We start from the raw sequence: 24,776 nt of genomic DNA, 5'->3' as shown, positions 1-24,776 counted from the left end.
ACACAATACTAAAAGACATGTAGTGTGAAATATACAAAAAGAATCAGTTGATTACCTGTTCCAGTACTGGGAAATATTAAAAAAAGAATCATTCGATTATCTGTTACAGTAGTGTGAAATATACAATAAGAAGCAATAGATAAAATGTTAAAGTAGTGTGAAATGAAAAAAACGAATCGTTCGGTTATATTTTATTATTGTGTAAAAAAAACGGTCCAATAAGTGTCACTGTAGTGTGAAATATATATATAAAAAAATAGTTGATCACATGTTATAGTAGTGTGACATGTAAAAGAAGAATCGGTAAATTTTCTGTGACAGTAGTTTGAAATATACCAAAAGAAAAAAAAAAAAAAAAAAAAATCACTCCGATAGCTGTAATTTTCAAAAGAGAACCATTCAATTATCTTTTAGTATTGTGTGAAGTATACAAAAGGAAACAGTCGATTATCTGTTACATTAGTGTGGAATATACAATAAGAAGCAGTCAATTACCTGTTAGTATTGTGTGAAATATACAAAAGGAATCAATCGAATGACTGTTAATGTAGTGTGAAATATACAAAAAGTATCAGTCGATTACCTGATAGTATTTTGTTAAGTATACAAAAATAATCTGTCTAATAGCTGTTACTAGAGTATAAAATATAAAAAAAAAAAAAAAAATCAGTTGGTTACCTGTTACAGCAGAGTGAAATATACAAAAAGAATCAGACGATTACCTGTTAGTATTATGTTAAATATACAAAAATTATCATTCCAATAACTATCACTGTAGTGTGGAAGGTACAAAAACAATCAGTCGATTATATGTTACAGTAATGTGAGATATAGAAAAAGAATAAGTCCATTAGTTGTTAGTATTGAGGGAAATATAAAAAAAGAACCAGTCCAATAATTGTTACTGTAGTGTGAAAAATAAAAAAAGGAATCAATCGGTTACATGTTACAGTAGTATGAAATATACAAACAAATTCAGTCGATTATCTGTTAATAATGTGTGAATTATACAAAAAGAATCAGTCCCCAAAATGTCACTGTAGTGTGAAATATGCAAAAAAAAAAAAAAAAAAAAAAGTTGATTACCTTTTATAGTAGTGTGAAATATATAAAAAGAATCAGACCACTAAATGCCACTGTAGTGTGAAATATACAAACACAATCAGTCGATTACCTGTCACAGTAGTGTGATATACACAAAAAGAATCATTTGATTATCTGTTGTAGTAGTGTGAAAGATACAAAAAGAATTAGTCCATTAAATGTTACTGTAGTGTGAATTATGAAAAAAGAATCATTCGATTACCTGTTACAATAGTGTGGAATATTCAGAAAGAATCAGTTGATTATCTGTTACAGTAGTGTGCAATATACAAAAAGAATCAGTAGATCACCAGATACAGTAGTGTGAAACATACAAATAGAATCAGTCGATTACCTGTTACAGTAGTAGGCAATTTACAAAAATAATCGGTTAATTACCTGTTACAATAGTGTGAAATATACAAAAAGAATCAGCCGAGTATCTGTTACTGTAGTTTGAAATATACAAAAAGAATCAGCTGATTACCAGGTACAGTAGTGTGAAACATAAAAAAAGAATCAGTCTTTTACCTGTTACAGTAGTGTGTAATATACAGAAAAATTGGTTAATCACCTGCTACAGAAGTGCGAAATATACAAAAACAATCTGTCGATTACCTGTTACAGTAGTGTGGAACATACGAAAAGAGTCGGTTGATTATCTGTTACAGTTGTGTGAATTATACAAAAAGAATCAGTCGAGGACCTGCTACAATAATGTGAAATATACAAAAAGAATTTGTCAATTACCTGTTACAGTAGTGTTAAATATACAAAAATAATCACTCGATTACCAGTTACATTAGTGTGAAATATACAATATGAAGCAGTAGATTATCTGCTAAAGTAGTGTGAACTATACAAAATGAATTACGCGATTACCTGTTTGAGTAGTGCGAAAAAAAAAATCAGTTGATTACAGGTTACTGTAGTGTGAAATACAAAGAGTCAGTCGATCACGTGTTACAGTAGTGTGAAACACAAAAAGATTCAGTCGATTATCTGTTAGTACTGTATAAAATATACAAAAAGAGTCTGTCCAATAACTCTTTGTAGTGTGAAATATACGAAAAGAATCAGTCGATTACCTGTTATAGTAGTGTAAAATATACAAAAAGAATCAGTCGATTACCTGTTACAGTATGCCAAAAGATGCACAGCATTGAAGAGGTGTTTGTTAAATGAATGGGGATCATACATTGGCAGAATGCCCCACGACCAGAGGACATTTGTGATGAGCAGGGGGGACCAACACACCAGGAACAGCACGACTACTATGAACAGCATTGTGGCAATCTGAGTTTTTGGGATAAAAATCACCTTGATTAGTAACATTCAACGTTGATGTTTCTCCTTTGCATTATAAGTAAATTTCTAAAGTAAGTTACTATGGAATATATCTGCTATAGATTTGCTCTATGGTTTGATAAGCTCAGGGAAAGTCAAAGGAAAAACAGGAAAAGAAAACGGAACGGTTTCCATGAAAATTCTTTGCTAGGAAGACTATTTTTTCACACAGTTTGTAAATAAATTTTCCATTTGACAAGTCTTTTAAAGGTTCGAGGGTCGCTCATGATTGTTATAGGCAAGGGATAGGACAATAACTATGATGGTGAAGTTGCAGAAAATGCAAGAAATTATCGAGCTTAAGCGGGTCTCGAACTCCAGTTCAACAGAATGTCAAGGGAGGACGTTTCCAATAGGGTACCGTTATCCAGGGATCCAATTTTCTAATAGAGGCAACTGAATATTTGAGGTATTTAACTCAAAAGACACAGTTAAACTATTGACAGGTAACATTCTCAAGAAGAAGAAATTGCTCATAATAAAAGTTCCGTGATGCTAGTGACAATTCTTCACTGTGTCATCCCACCTATAGAAATGATTTTTAAAGATTTAAGAATAGCATTTGGGTATTGAAGAATGGAAATTACTAGATGAACGAATTACAGGTTAGATGCTACAGTGTGGTAGTCTTCCTCTTTAAAGAGGTAAGTCCTAATGGGACTTGACACTCTTTTCCAACTCCTCTAACTTTTTTAGGATATTGCCCCAATCACTTTCCAGGTCCAAAACCGTGCCATGTGTTGTGAATTATAAATCCAATACAATTCTGTGACGATTCTGGATTTCAAGGGCTCTAAAAGGTTGACACACACAATTGACTTTTCAGCAGCCCTGTGAAAACGTGGATCACTCTGGGAAAGGTCAACATTCCTCAATAACTTTTAAAAAGCCATTGACGGAAACGTCAGATTAAATCATGTCATTTCCATGTCCTGTGAATTTATGTGAAATTAATTTGAATGATGTTGAATGAAGGCTAATTTATATTGACTCGCAGTGATAAATCAGTGAAAGTAGGTCACTAATAGGACGATTAAATAACGTTGGTGTGTATGATCTATGTATGTCGTTAAATTCAATCTCCAAAATGTCAATTTTCATAGCTAAGTTTACAAGAATGCATCTAATGTTTATAGAAGTAAGCAAATGCTTTTCTTAAGAAAAATGTAACCAGAAACTTTGACTTCTCTTAAAGAGTTTAAGATGGCTACTCATGAAGATGATTTACTGGATTTAAATGCATAAAAGAGATTCGAAACCACAGCTTCTCCTTGTAGCATAAGTGTGTATAGATTAATTACTGTATTTATTCAGTCTTTGCTAAATGGTAAGTTTTGCATCAAAAACATTTACTTCGAAATCATATGCAGAATAAAATATTGAGTTTAGATTTACATAGACAAGTATAATTATCTTAACTAATTAAGATAAGAGAATATATGAAGAGATAGATAAACATATATGCAAGATTCAAGTGATCATCGGATCCATCTTAAAGATCCACAAATAATAATTATTAGCTTTTTTGTGTGTAATTCAACATTAGTATACCTCAAATCATTGACTGTACTCACAAACAAGGTTCATTGAAAATCAATAACTGTTAGTTGATTGAATACGAAAGCTTTCATTTATAGTACCATTAAGTCGATTGTCACATTTGATTTGATGACTGCCAATTATATCTAAAGTCTTTTCAACTTACAGAATAAGTCTGAGAAAATATTCTGGGGATCGTGAAATTTTATGGAGGATACTGAAACTTTCTTGTATTTTTCAATTTGTTTTATGACCAATTGAAGATTGAAGAGGAGGAATAAAAAGTCTATTATGAGAACTAATGTTACTTCAGCATGTTTGCATATAAACTTTAATTTTTTATTCATACACACACACACACACACACACACATATATATATATATATATATATATATATATATATATATATATATATATATATATATATTATTTATTCATTATCGATAGGAAACTTCCTATATATGTATATATATATATATATATATATATATATATATATATATATATATATATATATATATATATAAAATATATATATGCATGAATAATATATATATATACATATATATATATATATATATATATATATATATATATATATATATATATATATATATATATATATATATATATATATATATATATATATATATATATATATATATATATATATATATATATAAATGTCCTAATTCGTGTGTGTAGATGTCTTGTATATCAAAGTAAATGAACTCAATATTCATGAGTATTCCACAAAAACCTATGGGTCTGCATGTTTTGCAATAGCTGCATTCTGATAACGAAGGCAGTAGTTAGTTGCCGGTGAGCACTCGATTTGACAAGACCCTCACCTGAAAGGGCAGTTGTGTAATGTGTACTTACGAACGAATCTTTTTTAATAAATGAAGAAAACCCATATGGCGTCGTCTCATCCATCTGCACAGGTCATATTGGTGTCAGGTGTAAAAGATACGTTTGTTTGTGGACGCTGTGAGGGAAGTTGTTCTTTGAGCGGGTGATATAAAAGTTCAAGATGCCGAGATACACAAGGACTAACATAGCAGACACGGCTGCAGCTGAAGATGAGAATGAAAGAGCAGTAGGATATAGCGTTCCGGATGAAGAATATAGACAGGAAATTAGAATGCAAGAATTGGAAAATAAGTTAGATAATCTACAACAGTTAATAAACAGACTGTTGGTGGAACGAGAACAGGAGCAGCGTGCAAGCACAGCATATCCGATGTACATGGATGAAGTTCAAACACACACAAGTGAAAGTACACTTGCACAGCCGAGTGAAGATACGCAAATTGTAGTTCGAAAGTTGTCAGAACTCCAGGCAAAAGTTAGTCCTTTCGATGATCAACGGCCTAAAGAAGGTTTTTAATCAATTGAAGTGTTTTTGAGAGACTTTGAAGTAGCCACATATGGGTGGTCGGAAAGAGAAAAAGCTATTCAAATGATTAGATTGTTGGAAAATGCTCCGGCAATGGAGGTAATGTGTTGGCCACAAGAAAGTTTAAGAAGTTATACTGAAATAAAACGACGTTTAATTGAGAAGTATGCATTGCCTGATGCAAGAAAGGGAGACCTAAAAGAAAGTTACAAACCCAAAATATGAGAAGGTGAATCCGTTATTTGTTTTGAAACTCGCATTTTTTGGGATTACAATTCGTTTGTTACCTGGAGTGCCAATCTCCCAGAAGGTGATAAAAAGGCAATTGCCCGTTAACATATTCGCAGATTAGTAAACCCGTATTTATGTGGTTATTTGTTCGATGACAATCGCTCGTTAGCAGATGTAGTGAGTGCGATACAAAACATTTTAGACAGTTTGCCAGAAAAAAAGAGGACTAGGGATAATGGGGCCGATTCCGAGAAGTTGGCAGCCATGAGAGGAAGTCGACCCCCGAAGAGAGGTAAGGGAGAATGCAGTCAGCAGATTAGAAGAGGCTTCAGATGTTGGCACTGTGGGGTAGAGGGGCACCGACGAGTGGAATGCCCCACCCAAGGATCCTCCCACTGTTACACTTGTCAGGCCTACGGTTATTTATCTCGAGAGTGCCCAGCAAAAAAGGGCAGGGCGGGCGTGCTGGGGCGCATGCACACCTCCCCCCACCCAACGACCGTTGAAAAGGGAACACAGGAAGGGGGAGACGAGGGAGTGCGATACCCCCCACCCCCACCCCATGACATCACAAGCAGTAACCGAGGAGGTGACGACGGACATGACAGAGCAGGCACTGGGACCTCTATCGGTACCCTCAACCTCACCATCGCTGCACTAGGGAGAGGAGAAGGGGGCAGCGGCATGGCAGCGGAGGTCATTAACCCATGCTCCATATCTTGTAATGGCCATCTGGGAATGTTAACAGTTAGGATCGACCTGCAAGATAAATCCATCCAGGCACTGATTGACATGGGAGCCAGTGTTTCATTGATTGAAAATAAAATTCTCCTCAAATCCACTACAGCCAGCGGCATCCATTGTTCTTGACACGCCAGGAGGAAATAAACTGCACATAAACCATACATCAATCGTCCAGTTCAAGGCGGGGTCTGTGAAGTTTACACATGATTTTTTTGTCTTGCCCACCTTGGGAATTCCAGGAATTGAGGCTATACTTAGAATAGACTTCATAGCTAATAATCAAATTTGCATTTTTGAGGGAAAAGATACAATAACAGTAAAACAGGAGGGTACATTTTGCCGATAGAAAGTCATGAGGCAGTAAGTCCATGTGTTAGCTCATAGAGACATTTAAGTAAGGTATGAGCTATACCTGAGAGAGATGAAGTGTTGTCCCCCCAGACCCTTACGAGCATATCTGTGACCCCGTGTCGCCCTCTTACGGAAGGAACCAAGGTAGTTGTTAAACCCCATGACAATTGGGCCCATATGATATTAGAGGGTTTGACAGAAATTAAAGAGAACAAAGCTGATATAACTATAGTTAATTTGTCTAATAAAAGAGTTGTTTTAGGAAGTGATTCTGTGTGTGAATTAGAGTTATGTGAAATTGCTTATAATGGGATGTTGGGAGCCACAACTCCAGCCCGCACTGACGAACGCACACAGAATTTGATTATGCAAGCGGGAAAATTATGTCCCTCAGAATATCAGCCTGTAGTTAGTGATATTGTCAATAATTATTCCGATGTAATTGCAATTGGAGATGAGCCACCCGGAAGGAGTGATCGATTTCCTTTTTGCATTGAAACTGGGCAGGCGAAGCCGATCAGGTCAAGGCATTATAAGGTACCCATTCATTTCCAGGGAGAGATAGAAAGGGAAATTAATAAATTAAGAGAACAAGGGATAATCGAGGAGAGTGAATTCCCTTTGGCTTCTCCAATTGTAGCTGTTAGGAAAAAGGATGGCTCGGTAAGATAGTGTGTTGATTATAGGAAATTGAATGCAATCACTAAGGATAATGCATTCCCTTAGCCCTCAATCGAAGACTTACTTGTGAAAGTACGGGATAGCAGATATTTTACAACTGTTGATTTAAAATCTGGATACTATCAAATACCCATTCAGGAAGACAGTAAATGTAAAAAGGCATTTACAGCTAACGATCAAGTATTTCAGTTTAATTTTCTTCCTTTCGGTGTTAAAAATGCTCTAAGTAATTTTTCTAGTGTAATGATGGCGGTTTTGTCACCCTTAATTGGTCATAATGTTCTTGTATATTTAGATGATAACATAATTACAGGGAAAACGACCGAAGAACATAATAATAACATTCGTAAAGTTTTAGAAGCATTGTGACGTAATGGTATGAAAATAAAATTGTCAAAGTGCAAATTTTTCTGTAAACAGGTTGAATTTTTAGGTCACATAATAACCCCAGAAGGTATCTAACCCTGCTCCAGTAAGGTAGCAGCTATTGGAGATTTCTCCAGGCCACGTAAACTCTAAGGAAGTAGCTGGATTCCTTGGGCTCGTTGGGTATTACCGTAAATTCATTAAGAGGTTTTGAAGAGATAGCGAGACCCTTAGATGCTTTAAAGAAACAAAGAGTAATAAATTGAGGAGAGGAAGAAGAAAGGGCCTTTAACCATTTGAAAGCTGCCTTAACTAGCAATGAATTACTCGCTTATCCTGGATTTGATCGCCCGTTTTTAGTGACAACAGACGCAAGCAGCATAGCCATTGGTGGCGAAGTTTCTCAACAAGATGATAAAGGCAGAGAGGAGACCCATTATTTTGCTTCCCGGGCGTTAAAAGGGGCAGAAAAGAGATGTAGTACATTGGATTGAGAGGCTTTGGCTATTCTTTGGGTTCTTGAGAGGCATCGATTCTTTTTATTAGGTCAGTCCGATTGAGTTGCAATGCGATCATCGCCCCTTACTTGATTTGTATTATAAAAGTGGATTTGACCTCTCGTCAAGCGAGATGGATTGATAGATTGTTAGAAAAGGGTTTTCACCACATAGAAGGTAAGGGCTAACAAGGTAACTGATGCTCTCTCTAGAAGTGCAGTAATAGGAGTAACAACCAGGGCACAAAAGAGGAACGAATAACATAACCAAAATAGTGAAGACCCCCATCATAATAGAGAAAATAGAGAACGGGATGACAGTTCTCACGATGCACATGCAGTAGATGGGAGAGTGAGAGAGAGAGAGAGAGAAGAGAGAGAGAGAGAGAGAGTCGACTCAGGAGAGAGAGAGAGAGAGAGAGAGAGTCGACTCAGGAGAGAGAGAGAGAGAGAGAGAGAGAGAGAGAGAAAGAGAGAGAGAGAGAGAGAGAGAGAGAGAGAGAGAGAGCCGACCTCGGGAGAGAGAGAGAGAGATGAATATATGTGGATGACCGAGGACATGACCAGGGGTGTCCAGAATGAATGCCCTGATGATGCAGGTTTGATTGACTTGAGAGGTTGGGACATAAAAGATAGTTCGAGAGGGACAGAAAAAAGAGGAATGGATGGAAAGAGTGCGAGCAGTGATTAAAGGGGAATCGGAGAGTTATCCGTCATTTCTGAATGTACCTTGTGAGAAATTTTTTTTTGAAAATGATGTCTTATATTGTGCTTACGAGAAGAGGGTAGGGGAATTTTGGTGCACGGAGTAGTTCTTCCTCCCTCTTTAATTAAACGAGCCATCCACATTGTACAAGCAAGTCCGTATGCAGGGCATTTAGGGATTAATAGAACATTAAGGAGAGCACGTGAATCCTTCTTTTGGTTAGGAATGAAAAAGTCTATAGAGAATTATATAAAAGGTTTTCATGCTAGTAACTGTTTCAAAGAACATAAAAACACTGTACCGGAAGCCAGAAAAGTGGCCGATTGTTTCCATTAATTTTATAGAGTGCATATGGATGTAGTAGGGACCATTTCCTACTGGGTTAACACAACATAAGTACTATATATAATTGTATTTGTGGATGCATTTAGTCGGTGCCACTCATACTTACGCAATGTATGATAAATCTGCAAATTCATTAGCCCAGGCGCTGTGCTCTTTTATTACTAGGTTTGGTTTGCCCGAATATTTTGATAAGTGATAGTAGTCTTGAGTTTATAAATAAGGTGGTGAAATCGGTCACGGACTTGATGAAAATTGAACTCTTTTCAGTGACCGCATATAGGCCTTCAGCAAATGGCTTAGTAGATTCGCATAATAGGGAAGTAGTGCGAATTTTGCGTTACTTAGTGGCTGATGACCCCCTTCATTGGCACGCCATGCTTCCTACCGCTAAGCTAGCTTTGAACATTGCATATAATGCTTCGCTCATGGACACGGCCCTTTCATTTTAGTGTATGGACAGGATCCTCTGTTACCCATATATGGTTCTTATAATTCGCAATAATTCCCAAAATTATTCAACTGAGAAATACCGTGTATACTTATTAAATTTATTGAGGAGAGTAATGAACACCACTGGAAGGTTTTTGAAAAATATGATGGTCGGGTTCAAACCCCTATAGGGTAAAAGTATTTGTGGGCGATCGTGTGTATTTGAAAACGATTACAACCTAGGAAACACAAACTAGAGCCAGCGTATTTAGATCCTTATATATATATAATATATAGTATATATATATATATTTCATGTTGCATCTCTATTTAGTACATGCCATACCTATTCCGGGTTGGAGTATCCTCATATGTCCATTGACTAGTGAGGGGCGAGTGCGCACCTCCTCCCGGAGTGAGGAGCTGGGGGGGGGGGGGCTAGAGTAATGTCCTAAATTCGTGTATGTAGAGGTCTTATATATCAAGGGAAATGAACTCAATATTCATGAGTATTCCACAAAAACCTATGGGTCTGCATGTTTTGTAATAGCTACATTTTGATAAACGAAGGCATTAATTAGTTGCCGGTGAGCACTCGATTTGACAAGACCCTCACCTGAAAGGGCAGTTGTGTAATGTGTACTTACGAACGAATCTTTTATAATAAATGAAGAAAACCCATATGGCGACGTCTCATTATCCGTCTGCACGGGTCCATATATATATATATATGTATATATATATATATATATATGCATATATAATATATATATATACATATACATACATAATATATATATAATATATGTATCTATATATATATATATATACGATATCATATATATATAATATATAGTATATAACATATATATATATATATATGCATATATTATATATATTATATATACATATATATATATATGCATATAATATATATTATATATATATATATGTTGGCATATGCATATTAATAAATGTAGATATATGTATGCATATGTATATTATATATATTTATGTTGATATATATATATATATATATAATTATAGCATACACTGTATATATATATATATATATATATAGCATACACTGTATATATATATATTATATATACCACTGTGTATATATATATATATATATATATAGCATACACTGTATATATATATATATATATATATGTATACACTGTGTATATATATATATATATATATATATTATACTATACTACTACTACCTGCGATGACCCAAGGAGTTTTTTCTAATCACGAAAATGGAATGCAAGCTTAGATCCTCGTAGGTAATAGGTTTTACCATATATATTGATCCACAAATCTCTGTATATATGTTCATACTCTCACTGTACCTTATATATATATATATATATATATATATATTGTAAGGACAACCGATCCTCCTTCGTCGTCCAGAAAATCGACAAACTACTTATTTATTTAAATTCTCTCTTCGCCACACTGTGTGTGTCCTATGTATATATATTCCGCTCTACCAGAGCTACATTTTGATACATGTATCGTTTCATGACATGTTTTTGTTAACCCATAATTCATATATTTATAAGTGTAAGAAAACACATATATTTTGGCGGCCACTTCAATCTGACTTGGCGCCAATGTAATCCTACGTTTCTGTCCCGCACCTTGTTATGTATTTCCGTGCGCATTCAAATAAAGTATCAGTTGATCTTGGTGACAGCTTGTCTCACTGTCCTTACAATATATATTAAAGGGTAAAATCCACAGGAAACAGGAAAGGAAAAGACCAGGTACCAAGCGCCTTTCGTGTATTACGTACACTTCTTCAGGGTACAAAGTGAAATAGAAAATAAAATCATACAATAAAGAAACCTACCAAAACTGAAATAAAAGCCACAAACTAGCAAAGCATCATCAATATGCCTAAAATAACAAACAGTCGTTAAAAATGAATAAACAATTGCAGTTTAAAAATAAAATACTAGTAATATAACAATCGTTAAACTAAATGTTTACATTGTACCATCCTTACAATTTCATTAACAATAATCAGTTCAGTTGGTAGTGTTTTCTTACAAATTGTCGAAGTGGTTAGTGCAAGTCCTCATTGCCTATTGTTGGAAATATATCCCAGTCACATATAAAGAATAATACAGATTTTGTTAACAAGTTGCCTTAGTGCTCGCATTGATTTTTAACTTTAAAAATGGTAAGTTTTGATATAAGGTCTTTATTTACGAAGGTTCCAGTTGACGATCTATTGACATTTTTATCCGACGAATTAAGTAAGCATGTTTTACCTTTATCTTATGACAAAATTATTGAATTGATAAAATTATGTGTTAAAGACTGTAAATTTGTTTTTAATGGAAAGTACTACCTACAAAAGTTTGGAATGGCAATGGGTAATCCCCTATCCCCAGTACTCAGTAACCTTTACATGGAATTTTTCGAAGTAAAACTGTTGCCAGCGATTTTGCCTAAAGGGGTTCTTTGGTTTCGTTATGTTGACGATATTTTTTGTGTTTGGCCTACATGTGAGAATCTAAATATTTTTTTGGAAAAGTTAAATAGTTTAGTATACTCCATAAAAATTCACTATTGAAGAAGAGAATCATTGTAAATTGCCATTTTTAGATGTTTTAGTGCATAGAAATGATAGAGGCTTTGTTTTTGATATTTACAGGAAACCTACTAATGTCTGCTCCCACATTCATTTTTATTCAAATCATCAAACTAGTGTAAAAGTTTCTGTTTTTTCAAGTATGTTTTTAAGGGCTTTAAGGATTTGCAGCCCCGAATTTATAGACGCAGAATTTCGTAGAATTTAATGACATAGGAATTAAATTAAAATATCCTAAAGTTTTAATTGACAAGTCTCTACAGAAAGCTAGGCATATATTTTATTCAGACAAGAATAGGGAACCTTTTAAGAATGAGAATGTGCTGGCACTTCCATACAATGAAAACTTTGCTTATATAAAAGATTTATTGAAAATATTCAAAGTAAAATTAGTTTTTAAAAGTTCAGGAACGGTAAAGAATGTCCTAATAAATAATTCTCCAAATTATAATAGTGGCTCTATTTACATAATTACATGTACTGGTTGCGACAAGAAATATGTGGGTCAAACCGGAAAATTGCTTAACAACCGAATTAAACAACATCGATATGCAGTTAGGACAGGACAAATGTCTAGTGCCTTGTTTGTCCACATGAACGATTTTAACCACTGTATTGACTGGGAAAACTCCTCAGAGATTTTTATTTTGTAAAAATCTTGTTAAAAGAAATATTATTGAATCTGCTTTTATTAATTATTTTCATAATCAAATTTTAAATCTCAGTTTCTGGTCTTTTTAAACTAGACACTCATCTTGTTAATGAAATTGTAAGGAGGTACAATGTAAACATTTAGTTTAACGATTGTTATATTACTAGTATTTTATTTTAAACTACAATTGTTTATTCATTTTAACGACTGTTTGTTATTTTAGCATATTGATGATGCTTTGCCAGTTTGTGGCTTTTATTTCAGTTTTGGTAGGTTTCTTTATTGTATGATTTTATTTTCTATTTCACTTTGTACCCTGAAGAAGTGTACGTAATACAGGAAAGCGCTTGGTACCTGGTCTTTTCCTTTCCTGTTTCCTGTGGATTTTACCCTTTAATATATGTCACGTGCAGTTTTGTGACTGATAAGTAATATATATATATATATATATATATATATATGTGTGTGTGTGTGTGTGTGTGTGTATTGTGTGTTTGTGTATTATGTGTGTGCATTTTCAAATATATACATATAAATATATATGTAAATATATATACAAGTTATGTATACTCTATTCATGAAATCAAATTGGACACAATCCTTGCTATGCACATAATGAGTGAGATTTAGGATTTAAATCAAGAAAAAAAAAGCACAAACATTTGAAAGGTGAATAGCTACTCACCTGTCGGACATCCCTGTCGTCATCCCGACTTCTGCTGGACACCCTGATGGAATTAAGGGGATGAGTCTCCAGCATCGAACTGCAACAATGACGAATGCAGATATTACCCTCATATAATCTCTCGGAACTTTATGGAAACATCCAGTTGCCACGCTCCTTTTAGTGCATCGCCTTAATGCTCGACATGTAACTTCTAAGCAAGTTTCTTTGTTTAGCATTTTTTGAGGCTTATGGGTTATACTCTCTGTCATATCAGCCCCTGATTGATGGAACTTATTTCTTATAGTAGAATTTATTTTTGAAAACTAACAAGGACATTGATAAAACACTCGTTTTATATATGAAAAGAAGCTGGTAATTTTATTCTGATGGGTCTAATGAAGGCTATTTACCACGTCTCCAATGTAAACCTCGAAGACATTTGAGATCTGTCAGTCTTATTGTCGTTACATATTAGGGCAGTCTTTCAGCATTCCTTTTTTTTTGTAATAGATTCACGCTATCTTTTCCTGCTCCGAGCAAATTATAACTTTCGCTGTTACACCACCAGATAAAGCATATTTAGGAGTAATTTTGTAAAGCAAAACTCAAGAATAGTCTGAGCATATATATATATATATATATATATGCATGCGTGTGCTTTCTGATACATACTTCCATATGTTAATCTATTTATACAACATAGTGCGAAATTGCCATCCTTTGTGCTGTCTTAAAAAAAGGTCTCAGACTATTTACAAGTGTATCAATTGGCATTTACTTACATAAAGAGGATTGGGCAAATTACAAAGAAATATACTAAGGAGTAGTCAATACATCTGAAAGCAGCACTTGTGCCTAGCTTAACGAACGCATTAACATTTTCAAGTAGCCAAATCATAATAATTTTCACCGCATCTCTTACGAAGTAAATCGGTAAGCCTTATAGTTCCTTACGAGACGAGAAGTTTACCTGGAGTCTGACAGAGTAAATTAGGTAACTGATTAAATGTAAATATGACGAAGCCATGGGTCCAATTGGTCAAAACATGAGACTGCTAGATCCATTTCTTGTTATGTCTGAAGTTGCATCGAAAAGACATATCCATCCTCGCCTGGCATTGCTAAAACCGATTTTCCGCAGAGAGAATGATCCATTTAACGTTGAATTTTGATGTGAATACGGGGATATATGTATGATAGTGGCCACCTGTATGTATGATGACTGCTGACTAGGAATACGGCAGTGTAAGGGGGATGGCAGGGGGGCGTTAGCCCTCTCCCGTTTGGTAAGTAGATAAGGACACGGCTAGTAGGTTAGGTTAGGGGGGAGTTTAGGTTAGTTGGTGTCCATTTTCTATGCATGCTGGATGAATTGGCCGCTGATATATACAAGGGCTCCCTGGATAACTTAACGTGGTGAAAGGGTTTGCGTATCGCTCTGATTAGTAAAGTTGTAGCCTACTAGTCAGGCAACCCATAATAGGTTGTTTGCTGTGAGCGATTAGACAAAAAAATCCTATCATGACCAATCTGAAGTGGCCAGTGTGGTAGTGAAATAGCCAAGCACCAGACACGACTAAGGCCTTGTCTGAGGCCTTTTTGTAGTAAGCTAGAAACAGCTGCATTTGTTGTTGATAATTTTAGAACTGATAGCATGCTAAAATTAATCCGATAAGCTGTTCAATTTACCATGAAATCTATAAGTCCGATTACATGGAGTAAGTTACAGGGATTCTTTGCTAACCGTTAAATAATATTTTCTTAAAGAGTGTTTATCTTAAAGACAGTTCACATGCCCATATTAACAAATGCACATACAGACGCACAACAATAAAATTATACGTTTTAGTTAAAACACTTGATTTTCATATAAAGATTAACATCAGGTAATGGAATTATTATATCTTTAGTAAAAACCTTTATGCACTTTTAACATTTTGAAATTTGTCATACGGGATTTGTATATAGATAAGAATAGAAAAACATACAGATTAACATCACGTAACTGAGAGCCAAGAAATAATAAAACATTACTTAATTTGTATACATTGTAGATAAGAATAAAGATTAACACCGCGTAATTAAATTTCAAGACATGATTATTAAAACGAATGACCAGCAAAAGTTACCAGACATGACGCACCTGTTTCCAGACCCCATCAGAGACGACCGCTCGATTAGAACCTTGGAGAGTTTATAACCGATAGCGGAGTAGGCGAAGCCCATGATGATGGTCGGGATTACCAAGACGATCACAAGCATGTAAGTCTCATAGCACCGCCACAGGAATACGTTGTCCCAATCTCGGTGGCACCAGTACGTCTGAACTCGCACGCCCACTCTGCTGTGGACCTGAAATTTTACCAGAGAGGGAGAGAGAGAGAGAGTGTGTTACAAGGAGTTACAAGGATTTCGGATTCCTCAAAGACTTCTTAGTTCATCCGCCGGGACTCCATTTGCTCTTGGGTAAACTAATTAGTTTAAACGTTTAGAAAGTTTGTATGATCATGTCCAACCTATTCTTGAACTCGTTTACTGTGTTACTGTTCACTACATCCGCCGGAAGTCTGTTCCATGTGTTTTGTATTTTGTATTTTGTATGTAAAGAAATTACCATATTAAGTGGTGTTGTATCTTTTCAATTCTGGAGAGAGAGAGAGAGAGAGAGAGAGAGAGAGAGAGAGAGAGATCATAATTAAAAGTCTGTCCTAAGATGAAAAACAGATTTTTTTTTAATGGTAGATTTCTTCTTTTTATCGATTTATATCTTTATGATTGTTGGGTCAAAAAATTGAAACGAATAACAGATATATTAATTGTTATTAAGCTAGATATATTAACAAATACAAGCACACATATAATCGGCTCATAACTGTACCAAATCATTGAACCAATGTTACTCGTTAGAAGAAAGCTTTGTAGTAAGTCTTGTGGTGAAGGAAATATAGACATAATTCTGAGCTTGGAAATGGTTCTGAATGCTTCGTTAAAGGGTATTCGTCAGCGTTTCCTTTTTCCTCTTCTTCCCTCCGACAATAAAGACCCAAAGTTTTTTCCTCTTTGTGTTTGGACCTTTCATTAGAACGAATTAAACGTCAAACAGCAAACGAGGTATAATAGGATTAATTAGAGGCATGGTAAAAAGGAGTAATGGAAAAATTGCGATAAATGCACAAACCAATGGTTGAAAACATGGCAAAAGCAGATGTTGGAATATACTACCTGGGTAGTAACACATATTCGTGTATATATATATATATATATATACACACACACACACACAAACATATATATATATATATATATGAAATTATAGGAATATTCAGTGAAATCGCATCCTCCCATTTCAGACTCCATTTCATCCTGACATCAGAAATTCAATTGGACTTTGTGAGAAATTGAATTGAGAAGGCTATGAAATATGAAAGCAGAAGTGGTGCCAATAATCATAGGAGCACTAGGAACCATACCTAAGTCATTGAAAAGGGATCTTGAGAAAGTAGGGGTCGATATAGCCTCAGTACTTGGATGAAAAAGCGTAGTCCTTGAAACATCACAAATAGTGAGGAAAGTGATGGATTCCTAAAGAAGCTGGATGTAACCTGGAACCCCACACTATAAACCACTAGTCTTTGTACACTGTGATTGAAAGAAAGAATAAAGATTACCTGTGCGAATAGTATTGGTATGGACAGAAGCAGTGACAGAACCCACACGAGCCCAGTCATCCTCTGCGCCTGGTGGATGGTCAGGATATATTTGGATCGGAAGGGGAACAAGATGGCGTAATACCTGGAAATAATGAGGGAAAGCGCTTTATGCAAAGGCTAATTTGCCTCTCGCTAGCTGTCTATCTGATTAACTCCTCATGATTGGTCATTGAAGTTAGGACGGCTATATTTATTTGTCTATCTAATGCTTTACGTCCATCTATTCTACAGTCCAGAGACCTTATCCTCTGTATATCTGCATATTTGTTTTACAGTACAGAGGCTTTTTCATCTATCCATCTAACTATCTATCTTTCTATCTATCTATTTCACAGTTCAGGAACATTTTCATCTGTATATATCTGTCTTAGAGTACAGCAGTCTTTTCATCTATCCATATATCTATTTTACAGTACAGGAACATTTTCCTCTCTATCTGTCCTAAAGTACAAGAGCCTTTACATATATCTACCTATCTGTCTATTAATCTATTAATCTATATCTCTCTATCTATTTACTGATATGAGTCTATCAAAGTGTCAATATTTTTCTATCCATTCATAAACTTTGTTTAAGGATGCAATAATTTTTGTCTTGGTGAAGAATTTTCGTTCCGCATATCAATCCATGTAATTCTGTTTGTATCTGAATAGATTATGAGACCTCTTGCCAGGAAATTACATATAATCTAAAATCGCCATTTGGTAGAGCGCATACCTTCGCCAATGCCACATTACAAGATAGGAAATTGAATTATGCAAATTTTTGTTTTAGTTTCATGCAAATCGGAGGAAAATTGACTGCGTTATAGCAAAAAGACGATTTTGACCTTTTTGTATCCTAGATCTTTGAGCAAATCACTACCAACATCTAACTAGATTGACTCTGGATCATTGCCACTCACCCAACTAATTTCATGAGATTCGGTTAAATAAGTTTTGAGTTATACGAATCAAAAACAAACAAACATGCACATATAAGTAAATAAATACACACTTATCAAAGCATAACCTTCGCAATAAAGTTGGCGAAGGTGAAAAAGTTTCACTAATTATCTATATATGATTTAAGAGGCCTCTAACTAATTTAAACCATCCATCATTTTTTTTTTATTTCTATTATAAGATAAAATTGAAGACAATATTTCTTCTCATTTTAATGAATCGTTTAGAGAAGGGCCAATTTGAAGGGTGATAGGATCACATAAAGGGTAGACATCTATTTCCAACTCCAGAGAGAAATTAAAATCATCCTACCGAGTTCTGTATTCTATTAGGTCTATATTAGATGTATATGAGGAAATTATTTTCCTGATCACCCAATGGGAATGGGGAAAATTCTTTAAAAGAAACACTTCAAAAAGTTATGCAAAAGTAACCTGAACCAACTTAATATTGTAAAAGAGAAAAGAAGTAAACTATAGACATCAAATAAGTGTAATAGTTAGAGTAACAAACGTCTTTTATATATTAAGTAATTTATAAAATAAATCGGTAAAATCTAATTGCGAAAAGAACATAAATCTTTAAATAGTAATGAAGATATTTACAATCTAAAGCCCTTTTCCTTAATATTTTGCTTCGGAAATGATAATCGTAAAAGGACTCAATAGTAACTTGGGACTAAAATTTCTTAGAACAATTATTCATTAATCCTCTCACGATTTTAACTCAATAATTAATCATTTTATATTACGATAAAAGTTACGAAGATTAGATGTATAATCATTAATGTTTGTATCGATCTGATGACTTTTAAAAATATTGGTAATATCATGCCAGTTTAATCAAAATTATATATATATATATATATATATATATATAGTAACAACAAATGCAGCTTTTTCTAGTCCATTGTAGGACAAAGCCCTCAGACATGTCCTTATTCATGCCTAGGGTTTAGTCAGTTTTCATCACCACGCATGCCAGTACGGATTGTTGATATTAGATTTTCGTTCTATCGCTCACAGCAAACTAACCTAGTATGGGTGGCCCTGACTTGTACAGCTTTGCAGGGCATGACGGTACGCAAACCATTTCATCGTGTTTAGAAAAAAAAATATATATACAAAATTAATCTAGCGTCAGGTAGCTGAATCACTTACCTTTCCATACTCATAGCGGTAAGCGTCAGGACTGAACAGATTGCTGAGACATTCTGCAAGTAGTGGATAGATTTGCACAAAAACCATCCAAACGTCCAGGAGTAAGCGAAGACTTTTGCCGTCTGTAAAAGAAATAAAGCAATTATGTTACACCGTCCGAGGAGAAAATTATTTATTGGGCAAATATTTTTCATGTTGCCTTTGGAAGGAATTTCCATGTATAATGAACAAAATATATATAGTTTGCTCGATGGAACAATTTAACCAAAAATATGAAGTAGAAAACTGAGCAATTGAAAATAAACACTCTTGACCGTCTCTGATATTATCTAAGGATTACAATCGCATACTGTTGAAAATAACCCTTTATTTTGTCAAAAGGAAATAATCCTGAGAGTATGTCATGACGATTATACTGTGATCTCCTCAACTTACCTAAAAATCTATACTTTGTTACAAACTATCTTTTACGTTTTTATATTCGACTTGATTGTTGAATTTTCTTTCCATCGCACCCTAAAAGTTTATCATTATCCTTTAGTTTCACATAACAGCACACTCTTCAAATATCTTGCTCCAAGATTTCAAAATGTTTCAAAAATATTTTCGTCTTTCACAAACCCATTTCTTTATTTCTTTAAAATATTTTTCCTCTGAAACATGATCATCTTAAGTTATAGTTTCATCATCCGAATTCTAAAACTTGATCTTGCTAATTCTTCTTTACTTCGTTATCATATTTTTTATTTTGTTGTTTTGCTAGATTTCTCTCTTTTATGAAACTAGTTTCCTTTAGCGGTAATCTACTATTTAGATGTTTCTTTTTGGGGAAGCAGATTTCCTAATATCTTCTCTCCCTTAACCACATAATTTTTCAAAATCAGATTTCCCCAAGTTTTAACTCTCTTTAAAGGCTTTTTTTTTTTTTTTTTTTTTTTTTTTCTATGTACTAAATTTTCATCTCCACTTGACTGTTTTCGTTACGAAACTTTTACCTTTTTCTAAACTTATCTTATACTATTATTTTTATTATTATTATTATTATTATTATTATTATTATTATTATTATTATTATTATTATTATTAAAGGATGTTATAAGACCAAGGGCTCCTACAGGAAAAAATAGCCCAGTGTGGAGAGCAAACAAACAAACTACGAGAGAAGCAACAAGTAATTAAAATAAAATATTTCATGAACAGTAACTAAATTTATATCAAAATATATCGTTCATTCTAAAATATATATATATATATATATATATACCGTATATATATATATATATATATGTATATATATATATATATATATATGCAGAAGAACCACAGGGAAAATGAAAATACAGAATATACACGTGAGTCCTGACTAGTTTCGTGATACTTCCTCAGAGGACTGATTTATTGAGAGAGGTTTCTTACATTTTATAGGGAAAGCAAAAGTACGAACATACATATAGAGATTTAGAGAACAATGACACTCCCTTACCCGCTACCTGGGGTTGACTCAGGTGTGCGTAGGAGGAGTCCGAAAGCTCGTTAGACACCTGCTAAAAAGGGTCATTTCTAGTGGCGGGTATATTCTTGTTTTCTTCTTATTTTACTTTCATTACAGTTATTTATATGTCAATGCGGTAGCCTTATCTATATAAATACATAAGCAAAACATACACAAAAATACAAATATATATACATCTATATATATACATACACATACATATACATATACATATATATATATATATATATATATACACACATATACATATACACACATACACACACATACATATACATATACACACACATATACATATACATATATATACATACATACAGATACAAATACATATACATATACATAAATACTTACACATACACATACATATACATACACATACATACATATACACACACATATATACATGTATACATATATACACATACATACCTATGCATATATACATTCATATGTATACAACATTAATATCATAAACATATAATCATGTATATATCAATACTTATATCTAGCATAACACTATATAGTGCCAATATACTTATGCATACTATATAAAATAATTGTTTCCTTTAATGAATGGTAGCTTAGGTCTAAATATTAATTTCACACCGACGCTAATTATTCACAATACATTCAATTCTACATTAAGTGGTTAATGTTTTTTTATATAGTTTACAAATCTCTTTACATATAAAGGCGTCGAGTTTATACATTCCATGACCAATATTCAAGTTGTTTTCAAAGGTTTCTTTTATGAAACTGGACTCTATGATGTTTCTTTCTACTAAGTTATTTGAATAAACCAATTTCTTTGTACCTGACCAATTAATAGGGTGATTTTTATCTCTAACGTGGGCAAAGAGTGCATTATTATCTTGAGCATACCTGACACTTTTCTTATGTTGTTCAATTCTCTTTTCTAGGGCTTTACCAGTTTGACCAATATAGTATTTTTCACAAGCATTGCATGGAATACGATATACACATCCCTTGGTAATGTCAGGAGAATTCTTTATTAAGGCTGTTTTTATTGTATTTTTACTCCTAAATGCTACATTTACATTGAAGTTTTTTAACAGTTGGGGAATTTCTTTAAATGAATCACAATAAGGTAGTACAAGTAAATTTTGTGTGTTATAGTTTTTTCTGTTATCATTACCGAAAAAAGTCTTTTTTGCTGTTCTTAGGGCATCATCTAATACAATTTCAGGATACTTTAGTTTTTTACCTATTGCTGTAATACCATTTATTTCGTCATCAATATATTCAGGGCTGCAGACTCGGAATGCTCTTAAAAACATAGAAGTAAATACAGATTTCTTAACTTTGTTGCCTTGGTTTGAGTAATAATGGACATATGCCGAGATATTCGTTGGCTTTCTGTATACACTGAACTTGAGACTATTATTACATCTATGTATGCGACAATCCAAAAAAGGTAGGGTACAATTATTCTCCAGCTCCATAGTGAAATTTATTGATGGTACCAAACTATTCAATCTAAGAAGAAAGTTATCTAAATTTTCATTTCCTGGCCACACACATATTATGTCGTCAATATATCGAAACCATTTTACATTATTAGGTATGATGTTATTTACGATTCTGCTTTCAAAAAATTCCATATATAGATTGCTCAATACTGGAGATAAAGGGTTTCCCATAGCCATACCAAAAGTTTGTGCATAAAATCTCCCATTGAATTCAAATTTACAATCTTTTATACATAATTTAATTAATTCTATTAAAGTGTGTATGGAGAATGGTAGATTCAATTGTCTATTATCTAATGTTTCAGATAAAAATTCCAACATGTCATCAATAGGTACTTTTGTGAATAGTGAGACTACATCAAAACTGACAAGCCTACAGGTACTGTTGATCTGTACTTCATTCAGTTTGTTAATCAAGTCTACATTATTTTTTATATTTGAATATGAGATGGTGCCAACTAAAGGATTGAGGATATTCACAAGGTACTTAGATAATTTATATGCTGCTGAACCTACAGAGCTAATTATTGGCCTAGCTGGATAATTTGGCTTATGAGTTTTAATAGTTCCATACATATATGGCAATGTTGGTGATATTGTACAAACCTTTTTTATCAGATCTTCATTCCCTTTTAATAACTCTTTCACTTTTTTGTTGTAACTACTATTCACAAACTCAATTGGATTTTTTCTTAGAGATAAAAATCACCCTATTAATTGGTCAGGTGCAAAGAAATTGGTTTATTCAAATAACTTAGTAGAAAGAAACATCATAGAGTCCAGTTTCATAAAAGAAACCTTTGAAAACAACTTGAATATTGGTCATGGAATGTATAAACTCGACGCCTTTATATGTAAAGAGATTTGTAAACTATATAAAAAAACATTAACCACTTAATGTAGAATTGAATGTATTGTGAATAATTAACGTCGGTGTGAAATTAATATTTAGACCTAAGCTACCATTCATTAAAGGAAACAATTATTTTATATAGTATGCATAAGTATATTGGCACTATATAGTGTTATGCTAGATATAAGTATTGATATATACATGATTATATGTTTATGATATTAATGTTGTATACATATGAATGTATATATGCATAGGTATGTATGTGTATATATGTATACATGTATATATGTGTGTGTATATGTATGTATGTGTATGTATATGTATGTTTATGTGTAAGTATTTATGTATATGTATATGTATTTGTATCTGTATGTATGTATATATATGTATATGTGTATGTGTGTGTATATGTATATGTATGTGTGTGTGTATGTGTGTATATGTATATGTGTGTATGTGTGTATATGTATGTATGTATATATATATATATATATATATATGTATATGTATATGTATGTGTATGTATATATATATATAGATGTATATATATTTGTATTTTTGTGTATGTTTTGCTTATGTATTTATATAGATAAGGCTACCGCATTGACATATAAATAACTGTAATGAAAGTAAAATAAGAAGAAAACAAGAATATACCCGCCACTAGAAATGACCCTTTTTAGCAGGTGTCTAACGAGCTTTCGGACTCCTCCTACGCACACCTGAGTCAACCCCAGGTAGCGGGTAAGGGAGTGTCATTGTTCTCTAAATCTCTATATGTATGTTCGTACTTTTGCTTTCCCTATAAAATGTAAGAAACCTCTCTCAATAAATCAGTCCTCTGAGGAAGTATCACGAAACTAGTCAGGACTCACGTGTATATTCTGTATTTTCATTTTCCCTGTGGTTCTTCTGCATCTGAGCATCACGTTTTCCTGTGATTTTTACGCATATATAAATATATATATATATATGTTTACATATATATATATATATATATATATATGTTGTTGTGGTACTGTTATAAATGCACATTAGTGTTCTATCTCATGCCTCTTCAATGTGAAATAGATTTGTTGGACTTGTAGGTTACTTCTTCTGGATAAGTCTAGTTAAGTTAACTTTAAAACAGCTTATTAGTAGCTCCATCACAGGAGTATGGATGGTTTGGTCGGATGACCTTCCCGTATGACAATTGAAAATAGAACTGACAAAAATATAGGTCTTGGTGATAACGTTGCATGAGTTATCTCAGCATTTATTACAAATATGATTACACAAGATTACTATCGGAAGCCATTTGCTTCCGTGCAGAGACCAAGAGGTCAACTGTTTCTCACGGGATGCTTGTATTGTGTTGACGTTCACACTCCATCTCCCTATGATCCATTTGGTCATAGGTTTATGAATGTATATGTATATTACATTAGCTCGGACAGCTACCTTCA

At 33.6% G+C, this 24,776-nt stretch overlaps 1 protein-coding gene across 5 annotated transcripts in view; it reads right to left on the bottom strand.

The window, feature by feature from the left end:
* Positions 1 to 24,776, bottom strand: part of LOC137639220 (somatostatin receptor type 5-like) — a 399,967-nt gene that overhangs the window by 64,052 nt on the left and 311,139 nt on the right. For 4 of the 5 annotated variants that reach the window (XM_068371517.1, XM_068371515.1, XM_068371514.1 and 1 more), the window contains 5 exons: positions 19,467 to 19,588; positions 17,321 to 17,444; positions 15,796 to 16,004; positions 13,671 to 13,749; positions 2,216 to 2,379 (listed from right to left, as the gene is read on the bottom strand). In XM_068371517.1, coding sequence (XP_068227618.1) covers positions 2,216 to 2,379; positions 13,671 to 13,749; positions 15,796 to 16,004; positions 17,321 to 17,444; positions 19,467 to 19,588 — 698 coding nt within the window. The remainder of the gene's footprint in view (positions 1 to 2,215; positions 2,380 to 13,670; positions 13,750 to 15,795; positions 16,005 to 17,320; positions 17,445 to 19,466; positions 19,589 to 24,776) is intronic. The other variant, XM_068371516.1, reaches the window with a different exon arrangement.

Source organism: Palaemon carinicauda, chromosome 4, assembly GCF_036898095.1.
Source record: "Palaemon carinicauda isolate YSFRI2023 chromosome 4, ASM3689809v2, whole genome shotgun sequence".
In the NCBI taxonomy this organism is placed as follows: domain Eukaryota; kingdom Metazoa; phylum Arthropoda; class Malacostraca; order Decapoda; family Palaemonidae; genus Palaemon; species Palaemon carinicauda.
Note: the sequence above shows the minus strand (reverse complement) of the source record. Positions and strands in the feature narration are given on the sequence as shown.